Source organism: Marmota flaviventris, chromosome 11, assembly GCF_047511675.1.
Source record: "Marmota flaviventris isolate mMarFla1 chromosome 11, mMarFla1.hap1, whole genome shotgun sequence".
In the NCBI taxonomy this organism is placed as follows: domain Eukaryota; kingdom Metazoa; phylum Chordata; class Mammalia; order Rodentia; family Sciuridae; genus Marmota; species Marmota flaviventris.
In genome coordinates, this window is record NC_092508.1 from 66,952,307 (window position 1) to 66,970,955 (window position 18,649).

Below are 18,649 nucleotides of genomic sequence, written 5' to 3' on the forward strand. Positions count from 1 at the left end.
CGTAAAAAATCGCATAATAATGGGAAACTTTTAGGTCCTTATAAAGCATGCTCACATTTTGACATGTTGACTTGAATGTTTAATTTTTTTTGGGGGGGGGGGCAAAAAGCTAACCAAACAAACAAACAAACAAAGAACAAACCAAACAAAAAGCTGGGTAAAGAATGCCCTAAATCAGTATATCCCCCTAAAAAATATTTTTCTTCCCAGTTCTGGCCATTTGCAAAGGATTTTAAACATTTAAAAATGTATGCTATGAAAGGAAACTTTAGAGTTTTGCTTTGTGATGTGTGTATGGGTTATGTTATTCTTTGAAAAATCAAAATTTTCAGTAAATTGAAGACATTTTATCAATAGATACATAGTATTAGCATTCATATTAAACACCTTCAATTCTATTTGTGATAAAATACTTAGCAATCAAATGAATGGAGGGATATACAGATATATCTGTTTCATATACCAGCATCTGTAATAGCTGTGACAGAAATACTGGCATAGAATTGTAAGATATTCTTAGCTGAATCATGAATGCTGGTTATCTAATTAAAAATCTCCTTACTTTTGTGTCTGTTAGATTCATTTCTTCCAAACTAGCAGTTATTTGAGGGGGCATTTTCCTAAGATATTGTCATTGCAATAAATGAACAGTTTATTTTAATTTTGATAGATTGGTAGATTTGGTATCAGAAGCTCTGCAGTTGTTTTTCACAGGTTAATATTGAGCTGTGTCTTCATAAGGATTGAAGTTAAGCTTTAGGCATTCCTGAACTCACTCAGTATTCTCTGGTATTTCATAAAGATAACTTTTAATATTTCCAATACAATATGATTTTAATATATTAGTCAGGCATATCTACCATAGATTTGTTTCCTGTGGGCTTTTCAATATGGCATGCTTTATTTTCATGCTTCAGAATATTTTAGAAATATGATTAATCCCCAGATGTTTTTCTGAAGGCTGCTTCTATGCCGCTGGGTTTCACAGAGCCCCCCCCCCCATCTGAATGTTAGGGTAAATGACAACCTCAGGACTCCCAACTCTCAGCTCCCTGCAGGCTTCACCATTGTATTGTGACTCGGTGGTGGGGTAGAGGTTTTCTTCTATCTCCTTTCCCAAATCCTTCTCTAACATAGTTATATTGCTTTAATGCTAAATTATAAAAACAAGAAAAATTGTAGGCTTTGGAATTAGATAGTCCTGCATGTGCCCCTGACCTCTTCTCTCCACTGAGGCAATGTTTCCACTTTTTAAAAGGTTTCTTCTTTTTCTAGTGTGACCTCCATGACTCTCTTTTTAAAATTTAATTGGTTTGGTTTAATAACTTGGAAAGCACTCAAACTAAAAAACCTACTTGCCTGTTTTGCATGTCAATTAATTAATATCCGTGGCTCATTAAATTAAAAAAAAATTTAGTAAATTACTTTAAAAAATGTAAATATGTATTATTGGCATTTCCCTGAATAGCCTTTAAAAATAAAGTACGTTGTTTTAGTTAATAATTTCTCTTACTTTCAGTTCTTCCATTTGTTTATTCATAGGGATTTCTATTTTCTTCTTTTAATGAGACACTAATGCACTTCCAGTGTCTTATTAAGGACACTGAGCATGGCCACGCACACAGAGTGACTCCCTTCCATTCTCCTTTCCCTGACCAATGTGTGCCCCCATCTCAGTTAATTACTACTGTATAACACAGTCTTCCAAACCTTAATGGTTTAAAGGACCCACCTGCATTTTGCCAACCATTTTGAGGGGCAGGAATTTAAGAAGAGTTTGCTTCATCTATGAAGCACTTTGACTCAGTGGTTAGAGAAGATTCAAGGTCCCCTTCTAAGCTGTCCCTTTTACTACACATGCGGTAACACTCAACTCCTGTCCTCTCTTTCTCCTTCTGTGTGGTGTTTCGTCCTCCAGAGCTTCTCCAGTTTCACTGGGCTTCTCACCCATGGGGTTTCCGGATAATCACATTTCCTGTGTGGCATCTGACTTGCAGAAGTCAAGTTGATTTGAAAGCCATCAGGTTAGGACATATCTAGAACTGGCAAAGGGTTACTTCTACAATTTTATTTTGGTCCAAGCAGTGACAGGCTTACACTGATTCAGGGAAACAAACTCCGCCTTTTCATGGTTTATAGCCAAGATGCCATTGCAGAAGGACACGTGGGATGGGAAATATGGTTGCAGTCCTCTTTGGAAAAAACCCAGCCTGTCATACTGTCCGATGACAGAACTATGGAAGATAAGAAATTGTATACTCTCATCAGCAAAGTGAACTTGGCTCAACTTCTTGTCTTGAATAATTGAAGTCAGGATTGTGGTCTTCTATGGTATAACACAAGGAAATCGATAGGTAAACCTGTCAACTCACACACAAAAACATGGGAAAGGATGAGAAGTATAGGACTTCACCCTATAGATGATATCCAGCTTTACAAATAGACAATCAACTAGTTTATAATTTTGATGTTTGATATTGATATTATTTAGTTTTTCATTCTTACATTTGATTGGTAAAAGGCTACAAAATCATCGTTTCCATAATATTAGGAGAGAGTCTAATTTTTCTTCCAGATGTTTCTAAGTTCAAGCACATATCCTGAAATCCACGGCTTCTTACATGCGAAAGAACAGGGAAAGAAGTCCTGGAAAAAAATTTACTTCCTCCTAAGAAGATCTGGTTTATATTTTTCTACTAAAGGAACATCAAAGGTAAATTAAGTATCTGTGATATGTTATGTAAGATTATTAGCTGTAAATTAAAACAGACTTTTTACTTCGTTATATTTATGACTTTATTACCTGATATCAGGAGGTGGTGACATTTTTTTGTATTCTAAAGATTTATCATGATCTGTTTAAAAATTGTTCAGTTTTATTTCACACTAGTTTCTATATATCTTTGAGGATATCTGTTTGCTCTTATTTCTGTACTACATATGTTGCTCATTTTTCCCCACCCGAGTTTACTCCTTTCTCTTTATCTAAGGCTGAAGGTTTTGAGGTCCAACATAGATTATACCTTTAATTTTCTCCCTGCACCTTCACCCTTTTTTCTTTCTTTTTGGTACTGAAGATTGGGTGTTCAATCATCCCCAGTCAGTTTCATATTTTTATTTTGAGATAGGGTCTTCCTAAGTTCTTAGGGTCTTGCTAAGTTGTTGAAGTGGGCCTTGATTTTGGGATTTTCCTGTCTCAGCCTCCCAAATTGCTGGGATTCCAGGAGTATGCCACTGTGCCCAGCTACAACTTCTCCATATATCCCAGTCATAAGAATGGTCTAGCTCACTTCTGACCTTCTCTTCATCAACATCAACAGAACAGTTAGTAACACCCATCTGAGTCCTTTATTACTATTTAGTTATTTTGTGTGTGTTGTTGTCTTTCCTTACCTAGATGATAAATTCCTAGAGGAATTTATGATGTTATGATCAGGAAAGATGTGTTTGTTTGTTGGTGTGTTTGGACCTACACACACCATTACAAAGATATACATGTGGAGATATTCACACCCACACATATGGTCTCTCAGACATATGTATATTCCATAGCTTTTAGCGCTATCTATTCTATGTTTCTGTGTATAGTCTATGACCCCTAATAGTCTGTGGTTTATAAGTGTTGATATTTTATGCAATGTATTGATATTTTTCAAGTAATATTCCTTTGAAGATTTTCATAAGAGGGTATTTTAATTTTGTATTCATGAATTTGTTACTGTCAGTAACAACACTGTTCCTTCTTTTTGGATGAACTGTCATTTCTCTGAAATGATTATTCTTATAATTATTTGTGTTTGGCAATTTCTCCTGCTGTATTTCTAGGTCTGTTGAAATAAGTCTGTTAAATCTTGCCTGATTGTCTGCATACACATGCAATCTGCAAACTCATATTCTTCTTTTGTCCTGGAGATGTTCATTTATTGTTTATTTGACAATTTTTCCCCATTCTCATCATTTGACCTTTTAAATTCTTAGTCTTGGCCAGTTGTAACTCCAGATATACCTTGGCTTGTGGCTAACTCTAATCTCTGCCTTTGTCTTTACTTGTCCTTCTCTTTAATTTTTTGTATCTCTTATAAGGATACTAGTTATGTTTAAAGCCCACCTGAATCATCTAGAATGATCTTATCTCAAGATCCTTATCTTAACCACATCTCCAAAGACTATTTATTTTTTATTTTTTTCCCCAAATAATGTCCCATTCAAAGTTTCCAGGGTTAGGATATGGACATTTCTTTTGGGGCAGGAGGGCCACCATTCAACCCACCACTGAAAGCCATTGAAATAGCATTAACAAGGGAGAGAAATGATCAAATGAGTATCTTAAGAAGATTAAGATAGGCACAGAGAGGAGTTTAAGATATCAGGAAGAGAAAGTGATAGAGGGAGAGAGAAAAAACAGGGGTCAGAAACAGGGGAGGCAATGAGGAAGTATTGGAGGAAAAAGGGAGAGAGAAATTGACCAGAGGTGTGGATACTAATTAGAAGATCATTTCAGTAATCCATGGTGGAGGTGGTGGAATCTGACCTGGAATGGACAGCACTGGGGAGAAGAGAGGAATGGCTGCCAGATTAAATGGCACATGGCCAGGCTGATATAAAAGAAGAGGAAGCAGTTAATAATGTTCCTAGGTAAATGTTCCTGGAGAAAGAAATAAAGAAAGGAATAAAATCAATAAAAAAAAAAAAAAATCATTAGAAGTCACTCTCTAAGAAACAGTAATCTTAGTTCCAGAAGGATGAATCCATTATTCTGTGATTATCTTTTCTTGGGCATTTTAAACTAGTTTACAAATTTTTCCATTATAATGTTAGGATGAATAACTGTCTACTTTTATTATTAAGGTTTTAAGCTCCATCTTAACCATTTCAATGAGGTTGCTCTTTTCTTAAATGTTCCTAATTTATACAGTAACATAACAGGTATATTTTAAACAAATGTGTGCTGGGATTAACGTTTTACTTTTAATTTATGAGAACAATGGCTTCTAGAGCTGGACCTGTAGCTCAGGGGAAGAACACTTGTTCAACATGCATGAGGCCCTGGGTTCAATCCTTAGTTCTGCAAAAGAGGAAGAAGGAGAGACTGAGAGAAATGGCTTCTCAATCCAGTCAGTCATGTTTATCTCATTCTTACCCCAGTGATTCTTGACTGGAAGATGTGATAATGTCTCTTTAACTCCTATATTCTTACTTCTTCAACAGGTTTCTCATTAAAACCCACAGCCCATTTTATTTTCACTTTACTCTTCATTTCCTTTCCCCTCCCACTCATTAATTATATAACAGAACAGGCCGTATTCCTTCTACCAGATTCAGGGTCTGACTTTGCTATCCATCAGTACATAATATTCTTTTAATTAGCTCATGTTTCAGTTGATATATGGAAATGACTTTATGTTCTCTGCCAAAGGAAAAATGTGAGGATGTTAGATCTCTTCAGTGATTGTGATACAAAATGTGCAGATTATCTAAAGTCAAATATAACATTTTTACCTGGTATGGAGGCTGTGTCCTGTCCTTCTCGAGGAGGAGGTTTGATTGAATTTCACTTTGTAAAGATGTAACAGCTGTTTGGGAGTTAATAACCTCTACTGTAAGTGTTGGAGATGTGTCTGTAACTTAGATTTGCAGAGAAATCTCTACCTATCTTTCCATCTCTTCCCTTATACCCTCATATACATGTTTAGGTACTGCTAACCATGCCAACCCAGGCTTGTAGTGTTATGCCTTAAATAAAAGAACAAAAATTGGTCAAGACAAAAGACTCATCATGCTTCTTACTGCCTTCCAGTGTTTCTCAAGCTTGGTTTTCCTTTCATTTGAATGATTGAGTTATATTGACTTCTACAGCATCACTGGACAGGGATGGTTTTATCCCATGTTCATATAAATCAGACATTAGCAAATCAGTGTCTATCAAGGAATACATTTAAAAAAAAGAACATAACAGTAAGAGTACATTTTTCCTTCCTTCCCCATTTTTCCATTGGCCCTATGCTACATCTTTGTTATTTTCTTTTCTGCCTTATTTATCAGTTGTTTTAAGAACTATGGTCATTCATTAGATTAAAATGCTTAAGAACAGAGACATACAGAGAAATTTTTGCTCTACTAGTTGTCAGAGATGGGAAAGCCTATTTATAAATGACAATTAAATTTCTTTGTCTTTGGATAAGGTTGCTAATATTGCCGAATGTTTTCTCTCTCATTCTGTGTGTGTTTGTGTGTGTGCGCGTGCCCACGCCCACACTGCTACTAAAATTTAGTGCATATGGGATCAGCGGGATCTTGTTAAAATGCAGATATTGATTCACTAGGTCTGGGGTGGGACCTGATAATTTGTATTTTCAAAAAGATCCTAGAGGATAAAGATTTTCCTGGTCTGAGACCATACTGCTAATGGCAAAGTTTTAGAGAACAGATGCGTTTTGTCCAATTTTGATTATACATTGAACTTCAGAATTAAGTACTTCTCCAAGTTATTAACCTATCACAGAATAATATGACCTAGTGATTTCCCATGACCAGCTCTAAATCTCATAGATTTCCCAGAGAAGAAATAGCTGTTCATGTTTCCACTTTGCCTTGAAAATCAGACACAGTCCACTGCCAGATAATTTCCCTGAGCTCAGCCATAGGAGCTTCCTTCTTGTAAAGCAAGATAGTCACACAACCCTTCTGGTTGTTTCCTGCGGTGTATTACGTAGTACACAACTATGAGGCATGGTTGTAGCCTAATGAAGCAGGAAACATGGTCTCTTTCACCTTTTTCCTAACTCTACAGAAGCTCAAACCTTTATAGAGATACCATAATTTGAAACCTGGATTAGGGAAACATGTTCAAAAGTCATTGTTTCCTATCTTCTCTCTCTGAATCCTGGAAATGATGAATAAAGAGAATAGAGAGTTTAAAATAGAATGTGTATGTGTATGCCCGCACATATGTGTGTGTTACATTATAAAGAAATTGTCACTTGTCAATTTTAATAAAACTGTATCAAGTTCCTGATTATTTAAGGGTGTAGTGACATAGGTTTTTTGTTTTTTTTTTTTTAATTTCTTTTCTTTTTGTCATATTACATTGAAATTGTATTTAGGTAATGTTTGCCCAAGGAATACACTATGTAACATTATAAACATACAAAAAGAAATATTTCAAAACATGTATCCATTTCAACACTCCTATATATTTTTTAAGGAACCACGGCATTTGCAGTTTTTCAGCGAATTCGGCACTAGTGATATTTATGTGTCACTGGCGGGCAAAAAAAAACACGGAGCACCGACTAACTATGGATTCTGCTTTAAGGTACAGGCTTAATATTTTGATAGATCAATAAAGCAAGCCTCAGCCTTTTAGGTAAGCTTGAGTTTCTTTTAATTTCTTTAAAAAAAGAGACAGCTTTCTTTTATATATAGGAGAATTTTAGTGGCTTTTATTTCAACAGGTGTTACCTTCAAGATATGCATTAACGATAAACAATGTGCTGTGGCCTTCTAGCCTAACAAAGCAGGAGGGCCCCGAGACCTGAAAATGCTCTGTGCAGAAGAAGAGCAGAGTAGGACGTGCTGGGTGACCGCGATTAGATTGCTTAAGGTAATCTCACTGGAGGCATGAATTTCTATTAAATGCTGTGAGTACCATAAAAGTTTGAAAATATCTGTAGTTGAAAATGCAAAGAAGAGTGGGTCCTAATATGAATCTTTGTGACTACATGAGAAAGAAGAAAAATAGCCACCACCAAATGCATGTATTTTTTAATCTAAAAGATAAACACTTGCAGAGTAAAGTGGAATGGGCTAATACTTTATCTTTTGTTTATGAAGTAATATTCTGTTTCTAGAAATTCTCTGATTTTTATTTTTTTATTTTTGCAAGAGTATTATATCCATAGCCAGTATAACTGAATGGATGTCTCTCACATACAACTTAGTCTGTGTTTATACAACATTGCTTACAATTCAGTGTGAAGTGTGTTTAAAACATGTCTGCCTGGATATGTTTCATGCAATTGTTTTATGTTCCATTTAAGTGTTTTATAAATTACATTCTAGCTTAAGAATTACAATTTACTTCTAGTAGAACATCAAAAAAATTGTACAATTTTCCTATGAACATATTTTTAAATCATCCACTTGGGTGTTAAATGGAAATTACAACTTCCATAAGCATAATTTGTTGATGAGCATTTGGAAATGAGTAAGAACCTTCTAAAGGTAGATACATGTAGAAAAGAGATATAGAACTGATTTCTTTCAGAATGTATTGAAAGCACATGTTTATTCAATTTATTTTGAAACTTACATGCCAGTAAATTTATACAACTTTACAGTTATAAAAGTAATTACCCATTTCGTTATAAAGACACTACTTTGATAATCACAATTGGGGTAAAAATCATGAATTTTTTTTTGTTGTTGTTTTTGAAAAAGTAAAATACAAAGAGTATGTCTGTTCACTTTATTTATATCATTTACTGCCAAAGTTGACAAAGTATACAAATTACTATTTTTCTTAATCCTTTGTTTAAAATAGAAGCTTCAGCATTTACCCAGATATTCTTTATAATTCATGCCTGATCACTAATATAATTTATTAACTTACAGATTTCACATTCTATGCATAGCATATATATATGATTCACTTATTACCACATAAAGATTTAGATTATTAACAGTGTGTGTACTAAAACTAGCTTTTTGATATATTTAGAAGTTAACATCAGAGAAATGGAGTCTTGTAGAATCTCTGGGTCCTGTCCTTTCGTTAGGCTGAAGAGTGTACACTTCACTTCATAATCAAGTTCTCAGCTTATGTATTTTCTAGGTCCACTTTGGAACTAGAAGTATTTCTGCTGCCATTTCCATATTTGCCACTTGGTAGCTCTTCAAATCATTACTAGCATCCTGGGTAAGAGAGAGATCAGGGTAAAGAAGGATAGAACAATCATAATCAGATTAGTAATCAGACTAGCTTTGGAGGAAATTTTTATTTTGAAAAATTTTTTAAGTTGAGGTAAAATTCTGATATTAAAAATTAATCAAACTATTTTTAATGTGAACAATTCATTGACATTTAGTGCATTCAAAGTGTGCAACCATCACTTCCATATAATTCAAAAACATTTTCATCATCACAAAATGTACCCATTAAGCAGTATCTCAGAGAATCTCAGGTGCCATTGAATTTACAAGGATACACTTTGTGATATTACAAAAAATAAAAAAAATGATGCCAATATAATTACGACAGGTGACTTTCACATCACTTTTGCCATTTGTTTTACTTTTATTTAAATAGTTATTATAGACTTATTTAGACTTAAATAGAAATTTGCCATATTTCACTTTTGCATGCACAGACTTACTTATATATACATGTACATGTCTATATATGTAGACATTGATATATGTATATGTGCATATGTATATATGAAATGATAAATGAAATAAATTAGTCAAGATCTCTGTAAAACTTCTTTCTGTTCCAAGTCTGGCTTTCCTGAATCATTTTCATCTCAGAGTCATGGATACCTGTTACTTTCCACACAATGTCTGGCTCTGTGCCATCTTTGAAGAGACAAATGTTGTATTTTGAAATGCACGTGCAAGAATCAATGAAATATGCCAAAAATTTCCTTTAATTCTTCCATCTTGGCGATGCTTAGTTTCTGGAAGATTGTTCCCTTCTTGCTTTTTCCTCTCATCTGATTATTCTTATAGACCCTTTCAAGTCAGATTTCCAATTCAAAGATGCTTCATTGTGTTAGATTTCTATAGCTGGTATAGTAAATTACCCCCAATTTAGAGACTTAAAATAACACAAACTTATTATCCTATATTCTTTTTTTCTTTTTGACAGTATTGGGGAATTAACTCGGCAATCTACCACTAAGCTATACCCCTGTTGCTCAGGCTGGCCTCAAACTTGTGATCCTCCTGTCTCAGCCTCCCGAGTTACTGGGATTATAGGCATGTGACACTCCTCCCAACTATCCTGTACTCTTTTAGTTCAAGTCCAGAATGAGTCTTACTAGGTCACAGTCAAGGCTTGGCAGGGCTGCCTGCCCTCTAGAGTCTTCAGGGGAGAAACACTTCCCTTGTCCTTTCTAGCCTTGTGAGGCCACACATACACCTTGGCTGGTGGCTATTCCTCCACTTTCAAAGACAGTAGTATCACACCAATTCCTTCTCATGCTACCAACTCCCTAGCTCTGTCCCTTCTGCCTTTCCCTTCCACTTTTAAGCTCCCGGTAATTGCATTGAGTGCACGTGGAGAAGCCAGGATAATCCTCATCCCACAGTCACTTGGCTAGAAACCTCAGTTTCCTTTTGCCATGTAGCCTAACATATTCACAGGTTCCAGGGTTAGGATGTGGACATATTTCTGGGATGGTTATTCTGTGTATCATATCAGTGTTCCCTGTTTATTTCAATGACAAAACTTTTCCAGATGATGCCAGAAAAGGAGGTGAACAATCCAGGAGTACCTTTAACCTATAGCCAATGAGAAACCAGACATGAAAGTGACACAGTCTGTCTTACATTTGAATATTAACAGATCAGGCCTCTCTTTGGAGAAATTCTAGTTACATATAGAATTGTAGAACATCGAAGACTTAGAAAAGTGGATTGCTCACATAGAGTATCCCAGTTACATATTCTCTCTTTGTCTTTCTTCAGTTAGAACTCTGATGGCTTTTCATTCTTTTATCTGCCCCTCCATAGGACAGAGAAATGTTAAAGTTGGCCCATGACTACCCTTGACAAGAGTTAAATGCCTACTAAAGGTCTTCAATGGCACCTAGGTACCTACCTAACCCTGCAGGTGTCAGGAACAATACATCTAGGAAGATAACCATCTTATTAGTAGGTAGCAGGTTTTTCAATGAAGAAGGTGGCCAATCATCATGTTCCTTGTGAAAGTGCTGGTTTGAGGTTATTATCTATACTTCATAATGAACTTGACTAGGAATTAAGCTCTTCTGTCTTCTTTTTAAAGTTATTGTAGGCTTAGAGTTGATTTAAAGTGAATTTCATTAGGTCCCATTAATGTCATTCAAACCTTGAATTAAAAAATAATTTTTAGAAGTTGGGAAGTAATTGGATAAAGAAGTAAGAATTTTAAATGAATGTGGGTTTGTATTCATGTTAGAAGCAAAATCTTGAAATAATGATTCTCTTAATCCCCTCCCCCCAATTTTTTTTGTTTGTTTGTTTGCCTAATTACCAAATATATCCACTTTGCTAGAATTGGTATCAAGGAACTAGTAGAGAAATAGCACTGTTGAACTGTTTCTATGGAATTTATCCTATGGGTAAGATTTGATTTCATGGTATTGTTCAGTATTTTCTATATAGTACTCTTTGTGTGTGTATGTGCACTCATGCATGTCTGTGAGTGTGTGTGTCTGTGCACGTGTGTGGGTGCATGAAGGAAGCCCATTTAAGGTAGACACTCAAGTACTGGGCAGAGTAAGTGTTGCTCATAAGTTGTGTAGACAGATATGTGGGTCACAGACCCATAACTGGTGCCAGAGGGGATGCAGGTCAGTAGGGGCTGGCCCAGGTGGACCAAAGGGAGGTGCCAGAAGGGTGGCATAGGCAGGCAAACCCACTGGGAAACCTTGAGCTAGGTGGTGGTGCCTAGGCTAGAGCCTGACCCCAGGAAGCAGTGTTGTGGCTGGTTGGGGTTTTGAAGAACCTAAGGGCTGGCACCTTTAGGGGCTTTTTAGACCTGCCACTGAATTGTAGTCTTATCAGCTGGATTCTGGCAGCCCTGGAGGCAGGCATGAAGATGGTCATTCTCCTCCAGGTGGTAAAGATAGTTCATCAAGGCCAACATGGAATCAACAGCAGCACATTCTTCTTCAAAGTCATCCTCCTCACCTTCCATATCTGCTTCCACTATCAGGCCCATTTGAGACCCAGCCACCTGCTGGCTCAGGTGCTGCTGGGGCCTTGAGGTGATAGAACACAGTGACCACCCTGCCAAATGCCAGCATCACGAAGGTGGAGGCAGTAGATGGAACAGGGCTGCTGAGACCTAACATAAAGTTCATTATGTCTTCATGAAATGGAAAGAATTGTGGAGTGTAGTCAAATGTAAATAAATATATATAAATATAAATAATTTAAAAGCTGCCAATATAATTGTCCCCCCCCCCAACAAAATAGCTTAAATCTAAAGGAGTAATTTCCAGATTCAGATGAGGATTCCTCAGGACAAGTTTGCTCATGGCAGTTAGCAGTCTTAATTTTTCTCAAACTAATAATCCCATTAGAATTCAGACCTACTTTCCCATTATGGCCAGCTGGCTCAGTCTGTAAGATGCTGCCTCCTAAAAGTGAGGACCCCACATTTCTAATCTGCTACATTGGATTTTGAAACTCTGAAATCAGCTGGACTCCTCACTGCTTTGGTTTTCTGAATGTGAAGCCCAAAATTATTATGAGAAAATTATTCTTGGTTAAAAGAATATTTAACCAAGAATGATATAGTGCCAAGAATTTTCTAGATAGGTCCCAATTTATAGTTTTACCAAAGGGACAAATTAATTCATCAATCATCAGAATGACAGTGAATTTTACAGTGTTGCTTAGGACGTATGTGAGGTTTTTTAAATCTTTGGAATGTACAGCATGACACCTTTCCCAAGTGAGCCTTCTTTTCATGAGACAAGGTACCAGTCCAAATGATTTTGCTGCAAAGTATGTAAGTAGAAATGTAAGTCTCAGTATACAGTAATACCAGTATAAAGTAATACTGGTGAGCAAGACCTTAATTTGGGAGCCTCAGTAAAACAAACAAATTAAAAAACATATCTTTTTAAATGCATCGTTGAAGGGCATTAAAAGATTTTCTGTCAAAATTTTGGTTGCTTTACTTATCTGTTTGAAGGAAAATCACAAAATTATTTTTTTATACTGATAACATATGATTAATGAAAGAATATTTTAATTGAATTACCAGTGTAGTAAAGTAAAAGTTGTAGCATTATGTTTTTGTTTATTTATTTTTCAGTATGGCATGCAGCTGTACCAGAATTATATGCATCCATATCAAGGCAGAAGTGGCTGCAGTTCTCAGAGTATATCACCCATGGTAAGGATCAGATTTTTTTGAACCTATATTTTATTTTATATTTATATTATGTTAATTTGCTATTACATTACAAATATATACTACAATACATTTACCATTTTCTTTTGGTCAAGTAAAGTTATACTTTGTATATATGATGTTATATTGAATTTTTTATATTTGGATAGCATATGTGTACAGTCTGTGATAAAAATCACAGGACATATATGAAGTATTCAATTATAATACATAATGTTATGTTAGTAAAACATTTTAAATACTTGAAGGAATGTATATTCTATGTTATTACATCATTTGAGGATTAGATTCTTAATAAGATAATTTGTAGAATATTTTCCTTGGCATTATGTGTTTTTTAAATTAATTTTCTTTGATTGTGGGTTTGCTTATTTATTTTAATACTGATTCTGGGATTCTTGTAGCCTATTATAGAGATGCCAATAATTTCAAATTTTAAAAACTGTAATATACGCATGTGCATGCTTTTACTTTCTGGCTTTCTAACAGTAATTCTTTTTTTAAGTTCCAGGTCCTTAAAAAGCAGACTGCTTTCCAGGAAATGCAAAAACTACAAGTCAAAATATAGGTCATGCATTACATTAACTATGCAGTGCTTCTCAGAGTTTTACCAAATGTAACTTGGATATTTATTTGCAGACACACACAGGCACATCTTTTACCTTCTTTAGCACTTAATTTTAATTTCCTGTGCATTAACACAGAAATTTATTTCTGAACTTAAAGTTTATATTCTGCAATTCTTGCTGCACTTCTTAATATTGAGTATATTAGAAATTCAGATGTATGTGCCTGTGTTACAAATCAGTTAATGCACATTTCTGAAAACTGTGTTTCCACTTAGGTTAAAAATGTGTTCTTCCTGACTATGACCAAGGAAGGTACATTTACCCACATGTAATGTGCCAGATGAAATGCTCAGTTCCAGGAATGTGGCATGAAATAATGTTGATTATGAAGCCCAATAGACGATATAGAAAAAGAGCCCCTATTTTGTAGTTATGTTGCTTTAAATTATGGAAGAATAACTTTTCATCTTTGTATCATATTACTTTTAAACCCTAAAATAAGAAACTAAGGAATGTAATGAATTTTTATAATAGAAATCACTTTAAGGTGAATATTTTTTACAGTTTGTCAGCTTACTCTTATCTTTCAATCCATCTGTATATAAAAAGAATAATGAATTTTATTATCTTAATCCTTTCCTAAATCCCTCCAAATTTTCTTTTAGAATCTAAAGTTATTAGCATGGACGTGTTAATAGCACCAAACGTTTGGAAGCAATTATTATTTAGTGTCCTTTTAATCATAGGAAAAAAGTGTTATAAATAAAGTCCTTTCCATTTTCATTACTTTTGTTAGCATACAAGTGTTATATAATTCTTACCTTTTCCCATTGAAAGTCATTCTGCTGTTGATCACGGCAAATCTGAATTTGGTTAGCCGGTCTTTGCTTATTCAACCCCAACTGTAAAAAGAACTGCTCCTTGAGTGAATCTGACTGGAATCAGGTGTGATAGGGGTGAGAGGTCCCAGTGCCTCATGGTAAGGGCTTGTTCTAAACAGGAGTTGTGATCATAGAAGGTAGCACTTGAGAACTGTATCTATGCTATTCTTAATGTCTGTGAAGGAGACCTAGATGTTTGGGGAGGTATTTGTGTTTACTTTTGTGTCTATGGAGAGTCCCGCTTTTCTAGATGATTACAGAGGAATCAGTGACCTGAATGGTGCTGGTGCCTCTCACCTGTCTCTGCTGCTCTCTACTCAGGAACTGTTTTCAGTGAGTTACATAGAAAAGTTAGAATAATTTAGTTACCTTTCTCAAGTAACAGTATTCTCTTTTAAACTTGTCCATGTTTTGAAAAGAGAAACAAAACAACAGTTCTCATACCAAAGGGAGCACCTAGCCATAATACCATGTGACAGCCACTTATATCAACTTTTGAAATGAGAATCGTCAGCAGATATTTTAGGAAGCCAGGTAGATGTGGTTCATTTTAGGGTAAAGAAGTAATTCATTTAATGGAGTGTCTGTTAATATGTTCCTGGCTGGAGTGAGGAGATTGGGAGAAAATGTCTGCTTAGTTCTTTTTAGTCTTTACTTTTGACCCTCGGCTAGACATGCTAAGCTGCAGTTTCTTTCCTTTACCTCCCACGATGTGGCACTTGAAAGAACCCTAGATGGGACATATTGGTTGCTATTTTTACCATAAGCTGTGTGATCTTGGTTGGATCTCTGGTGTCTTGCAGTGTAAAAGAAGGGGGTAGTTGCATAATCTCTTGACTCTTACATCTGGGGTGTCCTTTGGCTCTGTATGAAGCAGATGAGAGAACCATATCTGGAGGAATTCTTTGCCCTCTTGTTCAGTCATTCTGAGCTGCAGGTTTATCAAGATCCTTCAAATAGAGTGACAGAGAAAGCATGGCTAGTTGCCATGTAGTTATATTGCCTAAAAACCATTTTACATGTAAACCTCACTAAAAGTGGATACAAGCAGTCTCAGAGTGTGGCCTGGGTAATCCAGGGTACACCCAGGCTTCCTTTCTTAGAGAGAAAGGCTATGCAATTAAAATCATGGATCATTTTTGCTAGGGCCTACCCTGTTCATCCCGTAAGAAGAGCTAGAAAAAGGAACAAATATTTGAGAAATACAGCCAGTTCTGAATGTTACCAGCATTGCTTTCCTATGTGAAAGAAATTGTGCTGAAAATGACCTTTTGGGTTTGTCAGACTCTGCTTTACTTCCATTTCTTTGTCCACCAAAGGTAAACTATTAATTTTTCATCCACCACCTGCCATTCAGTAGAAAACATTTACTACACTCCTCTTTCCTCCTAGTGTAGTTATTGTAGCAAATGGAAAAATTTTTTAATTGTCTTGTATTCTCTGTTTGTCAAATAATTATGGAACATGGGATCTTATTGTACATCTGGTCCCCTGTATTGGGTAGGGAGAGAACAACAGCTTGTTTATTTTATTTTTTTCCTCACAGTATTTTTATGTTATCAGGAACTTCTCATTATAGAACCCATCTTGGCATGTGAAGTTAAAGATATTATAAGGATAAATCTATCATTAGGATCCAGGTTAGTTACTCTGATTTGGGCAGGCGGACACTTTCCATTAATGTTGGGAAAGCAAAAGTATATCCAACTGGTCCACAGCCCAGCACGGAAGATCACAGGGTGAGAAGGGCAAACTAAGGTGTGACAGCAAATAGAGATTACTGAGACAGCATCTGTCTGGAAAGAGCAGCTGTCAGTTATAAAGGCTCCTGTAACAAATGAAAGATTGCACGCCAGATCTCTAGAAATATAGATGGACCATAATAAGATTGTCGGCCACTATCACATGGTTTGAAGAGAAAATAACAGATGCTAATAAAATGGGATGTGTGAGACAGTGATAAAGAAACCTAATTTTTTTTTTTCTTGAGGATAAGGTTTTGTTTGAAGCCCACATTTGACTTTAGTATCTTTTCCAAAGGTAGAGAGAGAGAGAGAGAGAGAGTGTGTGTGTGAAAGCCACAAGTCTCCAGATGCAGGTTGGCTCATAATTTACCAGTGTAATTTCACTTTGGGTTTTGTTCTTTTATTAATTATTGAAGAATAAGTGATACACACTTCCATTTAGTTTTTTTTTTTTTTTATTTTGTTTAGTTTTAAGTTATCTTCCTAGTGTATAAGACATGTGAGACTCTTGACTAGAGCGTTTGGCAATTTTCTCTTTTTTTAGTACTCATGACTCATTGTGGGATAGCATGCCTGTTTCTTGAAAGATGATTGCAAAATAGGACGTCAGAAAAAAGAAAATAAAAATAAGATCCAGGATTTATATGTTTTACTTTCCCTTTAGAGACTAGGAATATAAGAAGTAATTAGTGAAAACATTGACTTTATCATTGTTTTGATTACATTTATTTCAATATGTCTTTTCATGTCTGTGCTTCTGTCATTCAGAGTTGTTTTTGCAGCACTAACTTGGCCACCCATCTCTTCAAAAAGGAAAACGTGTTTATATGTTACATCATAAATTTAAAATTTTTTTTTTTTTTTTTTAGTTGTTGACAGACCTTTATTTATTTGTATTCAGTGCTGAGAATCAAACTCAGTGCCTCACACAAGCCCGGCAAATGTGCTACCGCTGAGTCCCAGCCCCAGCCCTATCATAAAAATTTTAATATGAAATCTAATATTATGTATTATTATTCTGCTAAATTTTATTTTCCAAATGAAATGAAACTTGACATGATAAGCTTTCAAAACACATACTCCAATTTGCTCCTTTATAAAACTTGAGTACTATTTCTAAGAAGATGTGTATCTAAGTTATAGCTTTTACATATTTTGAATCATAAAATCGTGGCTTCAAAGTTGGTGGATTTGACATAAAGTTTAATACAGAGATGAGTTCAGAAGTGATAGTTCTCTATAGCCAGTAGGAAGGGTTATTTCTTCCTCAATTGGAGTTTTGCCATATTAGGAGATAATGTGCAAAAGAGGTTTGTTTTAGGGGAAAGACATGCTTTCTTTCAAAGATTTTCATCACATTACTCAACACTTAATTCAGTTATCCTAACAAATAGCCATTGAACTTATTTATCAAAGTTCTCCATAGCATCATTTTATATTGAATATGTACTTTTAACTTTTTAATTTCCTGATAGCCACTTTAGGAATCCCAGTCTCAAATTGAAGCATGTTGCCAGCAAAACAGTGAACGATTACTTTTGAAGATTTTCATGACTTGCAAGTGTTTTCTGGTTTTGTTTTGTTTTTCAAAAATTTTTTTCCAGAGAAGTATATCAGAGAACTCCCTGGTAGCAATGGACTTCTCAGGTCAGAAAAGCAGAGTTATAGAAAATCCCACCGAAGCTCTTTCAGTTGCAGTTGAAGAAGGACTCGCTTGGAGGGTACTCATAATTTCACTTTCTTGAAAGAATTTTTAATTTGAGTTTGTTTCACTCCCAAAACTGAGATTTGTTTTCCCATTCCTTGATCAGAAAAAAGGATGTTTGCGCCTGGGCAGTCACGGTAGCCCCACTGCCTCCTCACAAACCTCTGCCACAAACATGGGTATGTCTGCTCCTAGCCATGGTCACTGAGCTGATGGGCAGCTTGACATGACTTTAATGACATTCGGTCACTAAGTGATGGGGGGCATATATGTAGTGAAATTGCAGTCACTGCAAGCAAACCTTTGTATTCATTCGTTTTATTTCTTTAGCCATCCATCGGTCCCAGCCATGGTTTCACCACAAGATTTCCAGAGATGAAGCTCAGCGATTGATTATTCAGCAAGGACTTGTGGATGGGTAAGTTTGATACTTTTAGTGTTGAGTAGAATTTGGGTTTGGATTTTGGATTTGGTTTGGATTTTGCCAGTAAATAATAATAATTTATTCAGTACACACCAAGTGTTTTTAATTTTGGCTTATCATAACTCAGAAATTACTTTTTTCTGTAAGAGTGGCTATCACTGAATTCTAGCAATATCTGTATAATAGCTAGTACACA

The 18,649-nt window shown here is 35.5% G+C and overlaps 1 protein-coding gene across 3 annotated transcripts in view; it reads left to right on the plus strand.

The window, feature by feature from the left end:
- The window catches only part of Grb14 (growth factor receptor bound protein 14), a 112,939-nt gene that overhangs the window by 90,092 nt on the left and 4,198 nt on the right, over positions 1–18,649 (plus strand). For 2 of the 3 annotated variants that reach the window (XM_071619124.1, XM_071619126.1), the window contains 7 exons: positions 2,576–2,713; positions 7,205–7,315; positions 7,508–7,603; positions 13,031–13,111; positions 17,929–18,045; positions 18,136–18,208; positions 18,360–18,447. In XM_071619124.1, the coding sequence (XP_071475225.1) occupies positions 2,576–2,713; positions 7,205–7,315; positions 7,508–7,603; positions 13,031–13,111; positions 17,929–18,045; positions 18,136–18,208; positions 18,360–18,447 (704 nt within the window). The remainder of the gene's footprint in view (positions 1–2,575; positions 2,714–7,204; positions 7,316–7,507; positions 7,604–13,030; positions 13,112–17,928; positions 18,046–18,135; positions 18,209–18,359; positions 18,448–18,649) is intronic. The other variant, XM_071619125.1, reaches the window with a different exon arrangement.